The sequence below is a fragment of the Aquarana catesbeiana genome, linkage group LG04, assembly GCF_042186555.1.
Source record: "Aquarana catesbeiana isolate 2022-GZ linkage group LG04, ASM4218655v1, whole genome shotgun sequence".
Taxonomy (NCBI): Eukaryota; Metazoa; Chordata; class Amphibia; order Anura; family Ranidae; genus Aquarana; species Aquarana catesbeiana.
In genome coordinates, this window is record NC_133327.1 from 131,569,246 (window position 1) to 131,587,240 (window position 17,995).

General features: G+C 40.2%; 1 protein-coding gene across 6 annotated transcripts in view; it reads right to left on the minus strand.

Moving 5' to 3' along the window:
- Window positions 1-392: 392 nt before the first annotated feature.
- The window catches only part of ZBTB38 (zinc finger and BTB domain containing 38), a 60,126-nt gene continuing 42,523 nt past the window's right edge, over window positions 393-17,995 (minus strand). For 5 of the 6 annotated variants that reach the window (XM_073625645.1, XM_073625647.1, XM_073625643.1 and 2 more), the window contains exon 2: window positions 393-8,939. In XM_073625645.1, the coding sequence (XP_073481746.1) occupies window positions 5,137-8,919 (3,783 nt within the window). In that variant the 5' untranslated portion in view covers window positions 8,920-8,939 and the 3' untranslated portion in view covers window positions 393-5,136. Of the gene's footprint in view, window positions 8,940-9,463; window positions 9,484-17,995 lie in introns of those variants that run through there. The other variant, XM_073625648.1, reaches the window with a different exon arrangement.

Sequence of the window (17,995 nt, forward strand, 5' to 3'; positions counted from 1 at the left end):
TGTGACATTTCAATAAAGTTCTGTGAAAAAAGTAAACAATTTGATGTGCTGGGATTGGCACATTGGCACTGTCTCACAGCGCACACCAATGGCCACTCTTTCAGTGGGTCTTGCTGGAGTGAACAGGCCCAAACCATTTCAACCCTGAGAAAATGATTACTTGTTATGCGTTGTATTTCTTTCTGAAAAAATTAAAACCCTTCATCCATTTTAGCAATTCACAAAATTAAAAACAGACACAACACACCAACTTTTTAAGATATTCCACAAATGTTCTTACTATTAAGTCTTTATATGACAAACATAACATATCAGAACAAAATGAAGGAAGAAGATCTGAACAAAATAATAACAGACCAATAAAAACATTTTGTAGTTAAATATATATATATATATATATATATATATATATATATATATATATATATATATATATATATATATATATATATATATATGTCTATACTGCTATCACCTCTCTGCAATTTCAATAATGCACTTTTGTAACAATATTTCTCCATAGTGGTTAATAGGAATTAACTGGTTCTTGGTCAAAAGATACTTAATTTATTGCATATGTGGAAACTATCTACAGCGTATTTCACTCTAAAGATATGGTTTTAAAAACAAAAAAGTTAAAGAACTGACAACAGCTTGTATTGTAGCAAAATGAAAAACAAAAAATCAACAAGTCGAGTTCAAAGATTTTCAGAATTTTTTATGGAGCTTATCAACAAAGTTATTTAAATAAAAAAATCTAACTACACTGAAACTGTAATTTGGCTGTTTGTCTATTTTTTACATGATTTTAACACAAAAAGGTTTTTTAAGAAAAAGGCCAACCCAAGAAATCAAGAAATCCCTAAACCATAAATTCCGCCATATAATTAAAGTGAACCAGAATTGAGCAAAACCACTACCAGATATAAAATATGTATTCTAATAGTGGCTCACCTGTGCAAAATTATTTTCCCATCCTTCTCCCCGAGACTCGTGTATCTCAACATTGGGTACTGACAACTTTTCTCAAGTATGGCATTCTGATGAAAGTGCCAGTGTGTCAATCGTGTCCAGCACATTACATAAATGCTCATGTTTTGTATTTTTGAATGACCTCAGAAGGGTCACAAAAGATGAGATCAGCATAGTTGTACAAACCAGCACTATACAGACATGCTCCCAGGTCAGAGGGTTAGGCCAACCATGAGTAGGTGAACATACCATTAACTTTTAGCTAAAAGTCCAAATTTGTATATTAAGTATATTGCAGATATCCCTGTAGGGACTAGCCACTTTTGAGCTAAAAGGGATCCAAAATATTTCTGTAGAGAAACCCAATATAAAGGCACCAAAATTATATTTAAAGGAATGGATCATTCTAAACTGTCATCAGAGATGTACAAACGATATCTATAAGTGTCTGCATGAAAAGTCAGATACCATATAGACACAGGGAGACCAGAAAACCAAGGCACTCATCATGCAAATAAACCAGCTATTGCGGTCTAGAGCTAAGGACTGCCCCCTACCAAGCTTGCAGAAATTTCCATATTAGAGCTCCAAGGTTTTTGGGCTCTTTGGGAAGCTTGAGCCATACACTGGGTAAAATAATTATTTGATCCCCTGCAGATTTTGTAAGTTTGTCCACTTACCAAGAAATGACGGGTCTATAATATTTATCTTTGGTGTATTTTAAATAATAGAGACAGAATATCAACCAGAAATCCTGAAAAAAACACGATACAAACATTATAAATTGAGTTGCAGTTCAGTGTGTAAAATAAGTATTTGATTCCAAGCAAAACATGACTTAGTACTTGGTGGAGAAACCCTTGTTAGCAAGCACAGAGGTAAGCCGTTTCTTGTAGTTGGTGACCAGGTTTGCACACATCTCAGGAGGGATTTTGATCCACTCTTCTTCACAGATCTTCTCTAAATCCTTAAGGTTTCTTGGCTATCACTTGGCAACTCAAAGTTTCAGCTCCCTCCATAAATGTTCTATAGGATTAAGGTCTGGAGACTGGCTAGGCCACTCCATGACCTTAATCTGCTTCTTCTTGAGCCACTCCTTTGTTGCCTTGGCGGTATGTTTTTATCATTCTGAGACCCATCCATGACCCATCTTCAGTGTTCTGGCTGAGGGAAGATACATGGCCCTGTCCATTGGCCCCTCAATGCAGCAAAGTCGGCCTGTACCTTTAGCAGAGAAACAGCCCAAATCATAATGTTTTCACCTCTGTGCTTGAATGGTGTTCTTAGGATCATAGTCAACATTTTTCTTCCTCCAAACACGGCAAGTCGAGTCAATGCCAAAGAGATCAATTTTCGTCTCATCTGACCACAGCACTTTCTCCCAATCCTTCTCTGAATCATTTGGATGTTCATTGGCAAACTTCAGATGGGCCTGTACATGTGCCTTCTGGAGGAGGGGGACCTTGCGGGCACTGCAGGATTTCAATGCATGGAGGCGTATTGTGTTACGAATGGTTTGTTTGGTGACTGTGGTCCCAACTGCCTTGAGATAATTTACAAACTCCTCCCATGTAGTTTCGGGCTGATCCCTCACTTTTCTCATGATCATCCTTACCCCACCAGGCGAAATCTTGGATGGAGCTCCAGACTGAGGGCGATTGATGGTCATTTTGCATTTCTTCCATTTTTGAATAATCGCTCCAACAGTTGTCTCCTTCTCACTAAGCTTCTTGTTGATGGTCTTGTAGTCCATTCCAGCCTTGTGCATGTCTACAATCTTGTCCCTGACATCCTATGACAGCTCTGTGGTCTTGCCCATAATGGTGAGATTTGAATGGAAGAAAGAGATCCAGTGGACAGGTGTCTTTTATACACATAATGAGTTGTCGTTAGGAGCACCTTCCTAAATTGACAGGAATAACCTATGTACCACATGAGCACATAATGTAGCCAGTCTGTGGGAGCCAGAATTATTGTTGGTTGGAAGAGGATCAAATACTTATTTTACTCACTGAACTACACCTCAATCTATAACATTTGTATCATGTGTTTTTTCTGGATTTGTGGTTGATATTCTATCTCTATCATTTAAAATACACCTATGATAAAAAATTATAGACCCTTCATTTCTTTGTAAGTGGGCAAACTTACAAAATCTGCAGGGGATCAAATAAGTATTTTCTCCACTGTATATTGGTACATCTAGGTGTCTACTGCACATATATGGTAACAGTTTAGAATGTTAAAGTGAACACAAGTTCACTTTAAGTGTAGAAACAAATCAGCTTTAGGGTACCATGTCAGATGCGCTTTGCCATAAGATCATCAAGCAGCTGCAGGAAGCCACAATAGATAGAATTAATTGTGATTGGTGATTGCCAATATCTTTCTGTATGGAAAGTTTTCTTTGGAAGCATTGACAAGTTAGAAAATCATGTGTATTTGGTAATCACCATATAATCTTTACAGTAACTTCAAGCCTTGTGATTGCACATCAAATACAAATGCAACTCAGAGCTTTAGGAATTACAACCCAAGCTCTAGTCTGCATATACCCTCACCAGCAACACATGGAGCATATTATTCATAACAAAAATATGAAGCAAAACTTACAGATATATCAGTTGCTAGATTGGATTGAATTCAAAATAGAAATCTACCATCTACTACTGACCATCCTTAGCAATAACATATAGGGGTCTGACCCTACCACAAACCTTAGGTAAGCATTGTATGGACATTCTTCTTGGTTTTATTTACATTACTTTGTGTCCCACAGTCAGATGAAATTGCGCTCAAAGAGTACTATTGTACCAGAATAAGTGTTTTGCAATCCTAGATTTCACTGGCAGATGACTCCCAGGTAAAACTCCAAATACCAGTTTCCAGGAAGTTGCAAGGTGGAGACCCCTATATGATACTACATGGACCTGCCAAAAGCTTATGGAAGATTACCTTCTAAAACAGAAATCCTGTTTTTAATTATATAAAAAGTAAAAACATCCTTTGGTTGCATAGACAAAATTACTGTTCATTTTTTCTTTTTTTTTACAGTTATAATCTATTTGCTTTAATATCCAATATTAACGTCACATAATGTTTGTTATTTTTTGAACTGGCAATTCACAAATGATATTTTGTTTAATTGTGTTAACAATATAATTCACTATGTGTTATAAACTGTTCAGTTGTACAAGACATAATTCTTTCTTTTGTCCCTGGCTGCAATGAGCTGTTTCCTAAATAACACAATAATTACAGTATATAATGCTGTACAGTGCTTTCTGTGTGTAGTATAATATATAGCATTTAAAGAAGCAGTCCACACAAAAATACCCTCATTAAGCATTAAAATATATAAGTGAGCATGGACGGTCAAGAAGTACTTGTGTAATCAATGCTGAGGAGTGCTATATGACACTGATATTTAATTTCTTTTTTATTATGGATTTTAGCAAACATCTTAAGAACAAAGTACACTTCAAAAGGAGGGAAGGGAATCTCTTGTTTATGTGGGTCCCCTCGTAAGCGCAATAAGTGACTGCCACTTTAACAAACTTATATTGTACTACAAACTGTACAGAACATGTTGCCCGGCTAACTGCTAGCAAGAACACATGGAATAAGCTGACATTTATACATAGAACTAGTGCAAAGATGTACAGCTCAGGGAAACTAACACTTATGAACACTTGACGTTTTATTAAAGGGCCAATAAACTAAAATGTACTAGCTCTTTTATATAAAAGTGTTTTAATAACATTCACTAATAAATATGGAAAAATGTGGAGCTAATAAGAGTTTCAAATATCTTAGATGAAAGTGGTATCATGATATTTTGCTATACAGAAAATATTTCATGTCTAGTAAACAGGTTGAAGAACACTGTCATGGCATAACATGCTTTATCTTCAAATTGCAGCCTCAAGGGGATCAAAGATCTTAATTTCTGTACAGATTTGTGAACTTTTACACATTTTTGCACATATATATTTATGAATGCTATTAGTACACTTTCTATACATAAACTCTTGTTTTAGATTAACTTGGTCCTTTAAACCATGTATGCTGCTATGGGCCTGTAACTGTCCGTTAGCAACAAAAGAGTTACTGAACAAAAAATAGCTTGTGATTTTTTGTTTTAAAATGTTTCACCACAATCATCTATGGGACAAATGGGTTATCAAAACTTGTCATCGTCTTTAATTCTGTGAAAGTCTTAGTGCTCTCTTTTAAGGAAGAGTGATCAGAGTTCAAATTTTCCTCCAGGTTATAGTGCCTTGCTTTCCAATGCTTCCAGCCTTTGGGAACCTCCATTAGGACGCTGCTGTGTAATGCAACAGGCGGTAGTGGAGGTGGAGTCATGAAATGACTAGAGTCAGTTTCCCCAATGGCACTTACATTCTCTACAGGGCTTGGAGTGCAATCATTCTGGGGTATGACCTCTGTAACACCACTGCTGTAAGACAACAGTGGAGCCTCACAGTCATCAAAGGTAGGAGGGAAACTTTCAGGCATGCTTACAGATTTTCTTTCTCCGGTTGTTTTAGGATCATTACAAATGCTATTTGCAGCACCATCCCAGGTGCATATTTCTGCAGCAGATGGTTGTAAGTCTTTTCGCTCCCTATGCTTTAGTCCCCTGAAATAGTGTTTCTTTTGGTGCATCACAAGGGCGGCAGCAGTCTTGCAAACTTTGGAACACTGCACACAAACAAACCCCTTTTCGCTCTGCTCTTCTAAATGTTTTTGTTCATGATTATTTCTTGAAGTAAGGTAGAGAAATTGCTGTGAGCAGAACTTACAGTCATACATTTTTTCTCCAGTGTGAATCCTCTCATGTTTTTTCAAAGTTTTATGCAACAAAAATGTCTTTTTGCAATATTGACACGTGAAGTTTTTCCCAACCTGATGGATACGTTCATGCTTGCTTAAGTTCCCAGGAAAGGAGAAGCATTTTCCACATACCTTGCATGAGTAAGGTTTCTCTCCAGTATGACAACGCATGTGAACCTTCAGTGTTGAAGGATTCCTAAAGGATTTTTGACACAGCTCACAAAAGGAAGCCTTAGTGTCCATCTGCCACCGTGTAGCAACCATTCCTTGCTCATCCTCCTCCTCTTGTTCAGATGTCTTTTCCTGTTCAACTGATTTTTCGGGGGTACATTCAAAATCAAATGTTTCTGGAGAGTCTTCTGCACCATTTGTATTTTCGTCAATGGCCTCTCCAGATGACTTTGTGTCAACTTCACTTACATTCTCGTCAGTAGGTCTGGGTCTACTGTGTTTTTTCCTTTTCTTCAATTTCCTGAATTTCTTAAAGTGCTTTGATTTCTTTTTGGGCTTATAGTTGTAGTAAGGTCTCCATGGTTTGTCAGATACATCTTGGTCACTAGCATCATCACACATCTCCTCCATTTGGAGATCTGATCTCCGAAGTCGAATGGAGCATCTTTCTTTCTTGTCATCATCTGAATCCAGCCATGCTTTCTCAGGCTCTGCATGTTTTGGTCTTCCACTCTTCCTAAAGAACAGAGATGAACCGGAGATTTGCCTTTTCACCAAAGCTTCACTTCCAATTTTTACTGTGATTTGGCAAAGAGGAGCAATTCCACTATTGACAAGAGTTCCAGGTAGGGCTGGTTTGGCTATGTATGTTTCTGTTTTATTCCCTTCACGAATAACACTTTTATTATTTTTAGATGAAGGTGCAGGAAGAGATAATTCCCGCTCATCCTGATGAGCATCACCATTTTTGTACCCTATGGGGGATTGCACCTCTGTATTTGACTTGGTTGCTTCGGTATTATTTTCTTGGCTGGTATCTTTTTCTGGTGAAACAATGGTTCGGCTGGGATTCCACCCTGTCCCATTCACAGCTGGTGTACCAGTTATTGCATTACCATGCATTATCACAGAGGAAACTCTGCTGCTATGCATGATCACTGAGGGTGCAGAATTACTAGCATTAATAACAGATGGAATATTCTTATTTTCATTCAATTGTGGACCAGGTGCACTGCCACTCTGCTTCAATGTTAAGGCTGAAACATGTGAAGGAGAATTAACTTTACCAACAGTCAAGACATTTATGTTTTTGTCAGATTGTGTTATATCAAAAGGCCAAGTCTCCTGGGTCGTAGTTGAATTTGTCACATTCTGTGATGGAGCATCTAATGTGCTAGAAAATGGCTCCTGGCTGTTCAAAGAGAATGGTTGTGAATTGAGAGCATTCTGAACAGCTGTGGGTGTGGTAAAGGAATTTTGCACTTGAAAGTGTGCTGCTGAAGCTGTTCTAGGGGTTTTCAGTGGAGGTCTTTTACACTTCATGGGTAAAAGTCTATATAGTTTGTAAGGATAGATGCTGGGCTTGAGGCCCCTGTTTGCTTTACTTCCCACCCCCAATCTTGGGTCAATGCCATGGGAAGATTTCTGATGATTTTTAAGGATGTAATAAGTCATGAATGTTTCTAGGCAAAATATGCACTGATATCTTCGGTCCCCGGTGTGCCAGATTTCATGTTTGGTTCTATATTCAGCTAAGGCAAATACCTTGTTGCAATAATGGCAAGGGTATGACTTCCTCCATGAGTGGACATTTGAATGCCGTCGAAGACTGGATAGAGTTAAATAATTTCTTTTGCATACAATGCAGACATAAAATATTTTATCATCTACTATTTTAACAAAGTGGTCTGTTGCAGATGAGGAGCCATTTGTCAGAGCATTCTGGTTAGTTGTAGATTCTGTGGGAGTGCAGTAGTTCTCTGTTGAGGCACCTTGTGAAAGATTGTTGGGTATCCTCAAATCTCTGTCCATGTGCACAACCTTAAAACAGATTTGTTCATGCCGCTGTAGGCGTTTAAAGTGTGCAAATTCTTTGCTGCAGTTTTTGCAGTGTAAAGTCACATGGTGCTTTTTAGGAAGAGGATATAGACCAGCATCACAGAAAGACTGGGTGGCAGTTGGGTTACCAGGGGGAAGTTGTGGTAAGGTGCTTTCATCTTCCCTTTGGCTGTAGAATTCAGTTTGGTTGGCGGTTTGCTCAGAAGAGCAACTCACACTATTAGAGGTACAAGTCTGAATGATTGCTTGTGGGTTAACACACTGAGGTTCTAACACCGGCATGCTGTTGGCTGACTTGGTTTCCTGGCTGGTAGTAACTGTACCAGGAGTTGTGCATTCCTGATCCCTTGTATGGTTACCTTTATTGCCATGGTCAAATACAGAGTCTCTTTTGTATGATGCATCACCAGAAGACACTGCATAGGAGTGCTCAGCCAACGTGTTTACTGGCTCTCCATCATTACAGACACCATTCTCACAGTTACCACCACTATGCACCTCTTCAGCTGGGCCTGTGCTCTTTTTAAAATTTGCTCTTAGATCAAGAGGAGAAAAGCCATTAACTTCAGTTTCCAAAATAGAAAAGGCATTGGTGATTCTTGGTCCATTAGCAATAGCCGGGTCATCTCCCTTTTTGTCCACACTCTCTGATTTCAGTCCGTTTTCTCCTCGATAAAATGCAGGTGGCGCATTTCCTTCAGGTTCAGTTGAGCAAGCAACTGCAGTAGACTTTTTGGAAGCTTTAATGTTTTCTAAAAAGGTTATGCCTAGCTTTTTACCAGCATCTACAAGATCAGTCAGGGTCTCCTTTTTCTTCACAGCAATCTTTGAGCTGTATATAAAGTTCAAAATCTCAGTAAATGTGTCTGCTTTCAAGTCATTGAGCTCCAAGACATGTCCCTGGATTAATATGCTCTGGCTCCGAAAATGGTTTCTAAAGTACAGGCTGGAGGCTGCCAGTATATTTCTGTGTGCTTTGAATTTAGTATCTTCGACCACAATGGTAACGTCACACAAGAAACCTTGCATACGCTGTTCATTTAGACTACAGAGAAGGCTCTCTCCGTGAAGACTGTCTGCTATGTCTTCTGAAGTGCACATTCTGATCTAAGCATAAGACTCTGTAAAGGAACAAACAGGAAAAATGGTTTAGTCTGCTGAAGCATGTAGATACATCTTTACTTATTAACCTGTTTCTAGCATATAACAAAAAAGTTTCACTAAATCTGTGCAGTATAAATAAAACTGTAATTGTACTGTGCTATGCCATATCTCTAGTCTAACATTCTTCTGAGACAGCAATACAATCTCCAAAGGCCTTAAATAAAACCTGTGCCAAAAGAATATAGAGACCGACATTGCTGACTTCTTCTGAAAATGATGTCGCTGCTATGCAGACCTACTATGAATAAATTGTATAAATATTCTTTAAATTAAAAAACTGAAATAAGAAAATTGATCATTTGATGATCAACTTAGATCTAATTAGGAGTTTTGCTGTTTGATGGAATTTGTTAGACACAGGCTAGCAGGATTGCCGACAGTGTATATGTGTCACTTAAAGTGATACTAAACACAAAGTGTTTAATTTACATTGTCCCTTCTCTTTTTGTCACTGTAAAATAATTATTAAAAAAAAAAGTACCTCTTTTCCTAATTGATATACAGCTGTCACATGACCCAGATCTTTCCCAGCCTGTCTGTAGGGAAACAGTGGCAGGGGGAGCTTCTAGTCCAGCGCTGCTGGTCACATGTTCAAAAAAAAAACAGCCTTTGGAATACAGAGTATAAATAAATAATTAATATCAATAAACTGCTTTAAATTACATAAAAATATATATTTGAAATCAAATCTTTATTATTTTTGGGCAATATCTGGTGTGGGCAGATTTCTGCCAGTCACAGGCTGTGTCACGCCCCTCCAGCCTGTGTCTTTGAATAAGAGGGAAGCAAAGCCTCCATCAATCTACATGTAATATCCTCCCCCACTGTTCTAAGCCGGTTAGTGGACATAGAGGAGGATGGGAGGTAGTGGGCTGTCATACCACTGTGTATAAACCCACATGTGTGACTCTATAATCACGTGGGCTGCTCAGATGTGATAGGGAGGAAATGCTCTGCATAAAAACTCACTGAAAACTAAGCATGTGCAGAGCTTCCAACACTGCTATGCAAAATCCCTAGTTGTATTGGGGACTTGGACAGATGGAGGAGATAGAGAACAGCAGAATCAACCAGGTTTTTTGCAGAATATAGAAAACAAATCTCAGAGTGAGTGAGTGAGTATGAACAGCATGTAAAACAGCATAGCATGTACTGATAGTTTTGTGTTTAGTGACATTACGTTTTTTCATCCACATATGATAAGGGGCTCCAGGGTTTGTTTCTGATATGGAGTGAACAAAATTTTTGTTTTCTCAGATCTCATGTTTTGGTCTGGGTCATGGAGCCCAAAAGGCTTTGTCGAACTTTGGCTAGGATAAAGCCTTCAGTCCCAGGTTCACTTATCTGTTGTTCAGTCCTAAATTATTCCCAGCTGTCCACAGGGTTTGCACTAACTGATGTTCAAGCAGCTCCCAATATCTGCCTGATCCCATTATGGAACACCCTGTTAGTCAGGAACTGACCTAAATTTAGTTAGTGGCTGGGACAAGCAGATGTTTTGTTTTATGTTATGGGCTTGCTGTACAAAGCCCTTCTGCATAAACTGTTGCTCTGCTGAAAAAAAAGTGCAGGATAAACCTGCTAGGACTGTTCCTGGGTGTCCCTGTTTAGTACTTGTTTTACAGAAGCCAATATCAGTTGCGTTTGTCTCCTTTACAAACCACACCCAAATTTTATGAATAAATTGAAAATAAAGTCACCAAGGCCACAAAGGTTTAGATTGCAGTACAATTTCATCTAAACTTAGCAGACTATACAACTGGATATGTGTGTGCAGCATACAGAAACTAGAGGAAGAATCTAAATGCATGTATAATAAATTCAATCATGAAAATATGTAATGGCAAGGATTAAAAATTACCAATTAAAAGCCTTTACAACAAGAACTCAAATTTGGTCTTGGAAATATAAAATAGTGTAGAAGAGCTGTGCTAAATCTTATATATATCAAACCTGATAGCAAATCAAACCCCAACATAATTAACAAAAAGACCAAAACTGTTTTTTAGGTTCATTGTACCCCTGAATTAATTGGGTTTCTCTGAAACAGTCAGTAAAAAGCCCAACGCAAGGTGATCATATTCTAAACCTAGTACTGACAAATGGGAAATGATTGTCTGATGTTGAAGTGGGAGAAAATTTGGGTTCCAGTGATCACCAATGTCTTTGGTTTGATATTAACCAATTCCCATGCAGGCTATTTCTGACACTTCGCTCCTACATGTAAAAATCTACTTTCTTTTACTAGAAAATTACTTAGAACCCTCAAACATTTTATATATATATATATATATATATATATATATATATATATATATATATATATATATATATATATATATATATATATATATATATATATATATATATATATATATATATATATATATATATATTATATATATTATATATATTTTTTTTTTAGCAGAGCCCCTGTAGAATAAAATGGTGGGTGTTGCAATTTTTTATGTCACGCGTTATTTGCGCAGTGGTTTTTCAAATGCAGTTTTTTTAGGGAAAAAAATATATGTATAATCTGAAAGATGATGTTACGCTGAGTAAATAGATACCTAACATGTCACGCTTTAAAGTTGTGCCTGCGTGTGGAATGGTGGAAAACTACAGTGCTTAAAATTCTCCACAGGCAACACTTTAAACGCCTTTACATGTTACTAATTTAGAGTTGCACAGGAGGTCTGGTGCTAGAATTATTGCTCTCGCTCTGATGTTTGCGACAAAACCTCACATGTGTGGTTCGCTCGCTGTTTACATATGCTTGCGGGAGTAACATATCCGTTCACGTTTGCACATAGCCACGGTGGGACGGCCGCGCTTAAATTTTTTTTTTTTATATATTTATTTTATACAAAACTTTTTTTTTTTTTTTACTTTATTGCTATCACAAGGGATAAACAACATCCCTTGTGATAGCATGGGCCGTGACAGGTCCTCATTATGGAGAGATTTGGGGTCTGTTAGATCCCAAATCTCTCCTCTGGCCTCCCATGTAGCCGATCAGACACAGATCGGTCTCACTGGGTACTTACATGGCTGCCGCTGGCAAGGTAAACAAAGGGGCTGAACCGAAAGTGATGAACTACTAGTCACTCCCGGTTTCCATGGTTACAGAGAGAGGGGAACAACGTCAGTTCCTCTTCCTCTGTACAGGGCAGCCATCGCCGCCAGCCGCATGGCTTCCGGCCTCCGCGATGGGACCAGAGAGCCCGAGAGAGGCAGCGGCGGGAGGGGACTGCGATATTGCGGAGGACAAATTGGACACCTGACATTATTTGGGGACCAGTGACACTTATACAGTGATCAGTGCTAACAAATATGCACTGTCACTGTACTAATGACACTGACAGTTAAGGGGTTAACATCAGGGGAGATCAAAGGGTTAACTGTGTGCCTAGCCTGTGCTTACTCAAAGGGAGGCGCTTTGACTAGCGGAATGGGCCCGGTAGTGTCAGATCACGTATTAAGTATGTGATTTAGCACAGAGAGGGCGCCCTGCCGCAGTAAATGTACGGTGGGTGGTTTGCAAGTGCTTAAATAACAAGTAAAATAATTTACAAAAACAAACATTTTAGATTTCAAAAGGACAAATTTTGCTGATATGGGGGGAATTTCTAAAAAATACATTGAAAGGTTGGAGTAAAATGACAGGAGTCAGTAATCAGTGGGCACTGTTAAAGTCTACCATCATGGAGGCACGTAGATTATATGTTAGGCAAATTAGTAAGCGTAAACTGAAGGAAAAAAGTACAGTTCACTTAAGCGATAAGTAGTATAGTAAAGGAAAAAAATCAGCATATAGGAGATTCAAGGAAACAGGAAGTGTAGCTGACAGAGAAGTGTATAAAAACACTGGTGGGAGTGTCATGGTCTGGGGCTGCATGAGTGCTGCCGTCACTGGGGAGCTACAGTTCATTGAGGGAACCATGAATGCCAACATGTACTATGACATACTGAAGCAGAGCATGATCCCCTCCCTTCAGAGATTGGACCGCAGGGCAGTATTCCAACATGACAACAACCCTAAACACAACTCCAAGAGGACCACTGCCTTGCTAAAGACGCTGAGTGTAAAGGTGATGGACTGGTCAAGCATGTCTCCAGAACTAAACCCTATTGAGCATCTGTGGGGCATCCTCAAACGGAAGGTGGAGGAGCGCAAGGTCTCTAACATCCACCAACTCCATGATGTCATCATGGAGGAGTAGAAGAGGCCTCCAGTGGCAACCTGTGAAGCTCTGGTGAACTCCATGCCCAAGAGGGTTAAGGCAGTGCTGGAAAATAATGGTGGCCACAAAATATTGACACTTTGGGCCCATTTTGGACATTTTCACTTAGGGTTGTACTCTCTTTTGTTGCCAGCATTTAGACATTAATGACTGTGTGTTGAGTTATTTTGAGGGGACAGCAAATATACACTGTTATACAAGCTGTGGAGTAGAGAATCAGAGGCATCACAGTTCTGGACAGAGGGTGAGAGCTGCCAGAGTTAACTTTTAATATTAACAAGCTGGTGATTGATTGCTAGGATGCAGGGGCGGTAAACTTGAAAGGTTAACTGGGGCAGCTCCCGCTCCCGCCCTCTGACAAGAACTGTGCTGCCTCCTGTTCTCTGCTCTGCTGTGAAGATGAGAGCGGCGGAGCCTGAGGGAAAAGACTGGCAAAGCACTGACGTGTTCACGATCTACCCATTGTCTGCCCGTGGTCGATGGGTAGATAGCAATCAACAGGTATGCTTTTTGCATACTTGATAGGCTGCTGGGGAAGCTCAAAATCATTGTAGTATTCTGCACTTATACAGTGATAGCTGCAATTTCTGGGTTCTGTGCAAGCGGCTTCCTCTGTGCACACTAACTATGGGTGGTTGCTTGCTTGGCACTGCATTCATATTCAGTGAATACAGGACAATCTCTGATTGGGCTAGGTGGAGATTGCACTCCTCTCCACCTCGTCCATTGTCCAGTATTCATTAAAAAAATACAAGCAGTTCTATAAAAGGCAGCAGTGCTGAAAGAGTGACCCATTGTGGACAGTATTCCAGCAGGTCTTGAAAAGATCACAGCTATCACTGTAGCAATGCTGACTTTAAAGCCTCATACACACGATAGGACTTTATACAAACTTTCCCGTGGATTTTTGTACAAAGGGCGTTGGCCGTGAACTTGTTAAGCATACAAAAGGCAGGACTTTTTAGGCAACAAACACGAACGTAGTGACGTTTCAATGTACTGATGACATTTCAAAAGAGGACATTCAATTCTCTGCGCCACCCTTTGGTCAACTTCTGTATTGATCTGTCTGATCTTTTGCATTGGTTCTGAGCATACGTGTTTATACTTTGTACTACAGTCCGATGGTTTTGTGTACACACGATCGGACTTGCCAACGTCGGACTTTTGTTGCCGCCAAGTTTGTCTGTACGCACAGCCAACATTTGTCCGATGAAAACCGAAAAAGTTTGTCCGATGGAGCGTACACACGGTCGGATGTTGCCTTAAAACAGCTAATTTGCATGTTTGTTGTCAAAAAGTCTGATCGTGTGTATGGGCCTTTACAATCGTTTTTAGCTTCCCCAGCAGCCCATCGGGTATGATACTGTATGTGCATACTTACATTGATGAATTATTACATGATACACAATGCTTTAGCAGACTAAAGCCGACCATAGATGGTTCAAAACTCGACCAGTTCAGCAGGGACCAGCCTAGATTTGAATCTATAGGCAGGCTCTTTGTACCCAAGTGGATCTATTGATTGACTTGGACACAACCAGCATGTCGGATTACTACATGCGATTACTGCCAGCAGCTATAGCCGCTAGCAATTTCTGTGTTCCCCTGGTAGGGATGGTTCCCTGTGCCCCCACCCCCCCCTCTGGGAAAGCACAATAGCTCTGTGGGAACACTGAGGAGATTTCCATGGACACCCTGTGTGGTCACATAGACAGAAAAAGCGAAAATCTCTCCAATGACACACTAATAAAATCACTTTTTATAGAGTAGTAATGAACTTTTGTAAGAGTGTTACTCCTGTCCCCATCGGGTAGATTCCCTTCACTTCCTTTGTTGTCACTGAAACAAGAAATCAGGGGAGGTCAGTGGGGACACAAACAGCAATAAAAACCTCTTCCCATTACATTCAAAAATTGTCTAGGGTTTCTCTAAGGTGTGGCATTATAGTTTGCATGGTTCACCTCATCACTGGCAGTGTAATGGCACAATTCTTAGCACTGTTGCCCTGCAGTGGGTTTCTAGTTAAACTTTCATTAGTGGTAGAACCATGTCACATTAGAATGTGCATAGATGTACTCTATGTCTGCTCTAGGGACCTGACAAAGTTCTTTATGAATGACGATAGGGTTAATCCTCTTCCCAGACTTTTTGGTTCAGTGGTAAGATCTTCCACTAGAGATTCTGTTATCTTTACCATTCAGTCTCACTTATTCTGCTGCAGGCATTATCTTATTTCTCCTACTGCACTCAACATATAATAAAGGGAAAATTGCTCCTGGTGAGAAAGGTTCCATTTAAGCCCTCATGCACACAGGCTGTTAAAAAAACGTTATGAAAACGCCAGTATCTTTGCAGTGAATTTTTTAAACTTTTTTCAGCGTTTTTGCAATAGCGTTTTTTAGCGTTTTTGAGCGTTTTTCCGCGTTAGCGGTTTGAGCGTTTTTGAGCGTTTTTAAGCGTTTTTCAGCGTTTTTGAGCGTTTTTCAGTGTTAGAACGTTTTTACAGCTGAAAAACGTCTTTCAGAACGCACTGGTCCTGGGTTTTTTTACAGCTTAAAAACGCTTATGCCACTTGCAGCTCAAAAACGCCTAGGTGGGCATGAAGCCATAGACTAACATAGACAGGCCTTTTTAAGCTGCAAAAAAAGCTCAAAAAAGCAGCTGTAAAAACGTCCATGTGCATGAGGACTTAGTCCTCATGCACACGGACGTTTTTACAGCTGCTTTTTTGAGCTTTTTTTTCAGCTTAAAAAGGCCTGTCTATGTTAGTCTATGGCTTCATGCCCACCTAGGCGTTTTTGAGCTGCAAGTGGCATAGGCGTTTTTAAGCTGTAAAAAAAACCCAGGACCAGTGGGTTCTGAGAGACGTTTTTCAGCTGTAAAAACGCTCTAACACTGAAAAACGCTCAAAAACGCTCAAAAACGTCATTCACCAACGTTTTTTAGCGTTTTTGATCCATTGAAAAAAAAAAAAAAAAAATTTGAAAAAAAAAAACGCTCAAAAACGCTAACGCGGAAAAACGCTCAAAAAACGCTATTGCAAAAACGCTGAAAAAAGCTAAAAAAAGTTAAAAAAAATCACTGCAAAGATACTGGCATTTTCATAACGTTTTTTTAACAGCCTGTGTGCGTGAGGGCTAATGGTCAAGGTAACTGCCTGGACTTGAGAGTCTTTTCACTAAATTCCCTATGAAATATAGGAAGTCAGTGGATGACTCAACAAACAAACCTCACTAAATGACCACTGTTGGGTGCAGAAACACACATCAACCAGTTCTGAATAGGACAGGGAATGGTTAAAACCCCTGTCAGTTTTTATTTTTTGTGGATTGATTTTCCTTCACTTACTGTTTTGAGACAACAAGTAAAGTGTAACGGAAATCGCCTCTGCTAAGCCAATGACAACTAAAAATGTAAGTCTTTCCTCAACTGTCATTCTGGTGACAATGTCCGCCATGATAGAGAATGTGATCCTTCCCATCGAGGAGACAGCAATAAGAACCTTACAATTGACAATACATCAAACCGTACTGCACAGACATCCATAGGTAACCCTTGTAACAGTTGGTGCATGGCTTTATGGTGGTACAGTGCAAAATCCAAGAGTGAAGAGAAAACCAGCACACCGAAAAGTAGATTTAAGCAGGATTTTACTTTTTGAGCATAGCATAGCATCAGTTCCGTCGCTGGGCGGGGGGTGCGGTCTGCACCGGGTGCCACCCGCTAGCAGGGTGACACCATCCCGAGGGTAATGAAAGCCCTGGCTCCCTAGTTTTTTTTTTCTTCAGCTGGGACACACCTCCAGCGCCGCATCTGTGCCTACCATGTGTTCTCCTCCTCTGTCTCCCACTCCTGCCCAAGTCTGTCTCGATCTGCTCTACACCCATGCGGCGCGGCTGCACACTGTCCTCTCCTTTCCAGCTGCCACACAGGTGTTCTGTGTACCTGAGCCGCCCAAGCTGGTGTGGTAATGGGCGGGGGTCGGCTTGAGAGATGGGGGGGGAAGATGTCCTCCGCTGCCCGAGGTGAGGTGTTGTATGGGGGGCTTGCTGATGAGGTTGGTTTATGCTGCTGGTCACAGCTATATCATATGGGGGGGTGGTTTGTTCATGGGGGGGGGGGTCTGTACGAATGGAGGGGGGTGGTTTGTTCTGGGGAGAGGAATCTGTACTAATGGAGGGGGGTGGTTTGTTCTGGGGGGGTCTGTACTAATGGAGGGGGGTCTATACTGAGAGGGGAGGTCTATACTGAGGGAGGGGGAGGTCTATACTGAGGGAGGGGGGTCTGTACCGAGGGGGGTGGTCTATACTGATGTAGGGGGTTTATATTTCGTAGAGGGTCTGCATTGACAGAGGAGGGGCTATACTTAATGGAGGGGCGTCTATACTTAGTGGAGGGGGGGTCTGTACTGGGGGGCGACTATAGTTGTTGGGGGGGGGGTGACACCATGTTTTATCGCACCAGGTGACACCAACCCTAGTGACGCCACTGCATAGTATAAACTAAAAAAATTAAAATAAACTGCTGCCTACCTTACCTTATTTATTCTGAACACTCCAGCAAAGAAAATCTTTGTTATGAGGGGACTGGGCAGCTGTGTTTGCCATAATTAAAGCATGGTACACATGATAAGAATATCGGACGAATGATTGTCCATTTTGTTTTGCATGCTAGTCTCATATTGAAAATAATTAGGTTACTACCATAACCAAAATTCTCATAAGAAAGAATACAACTTCCTGCAATGATGTCATGTATTGTATGAG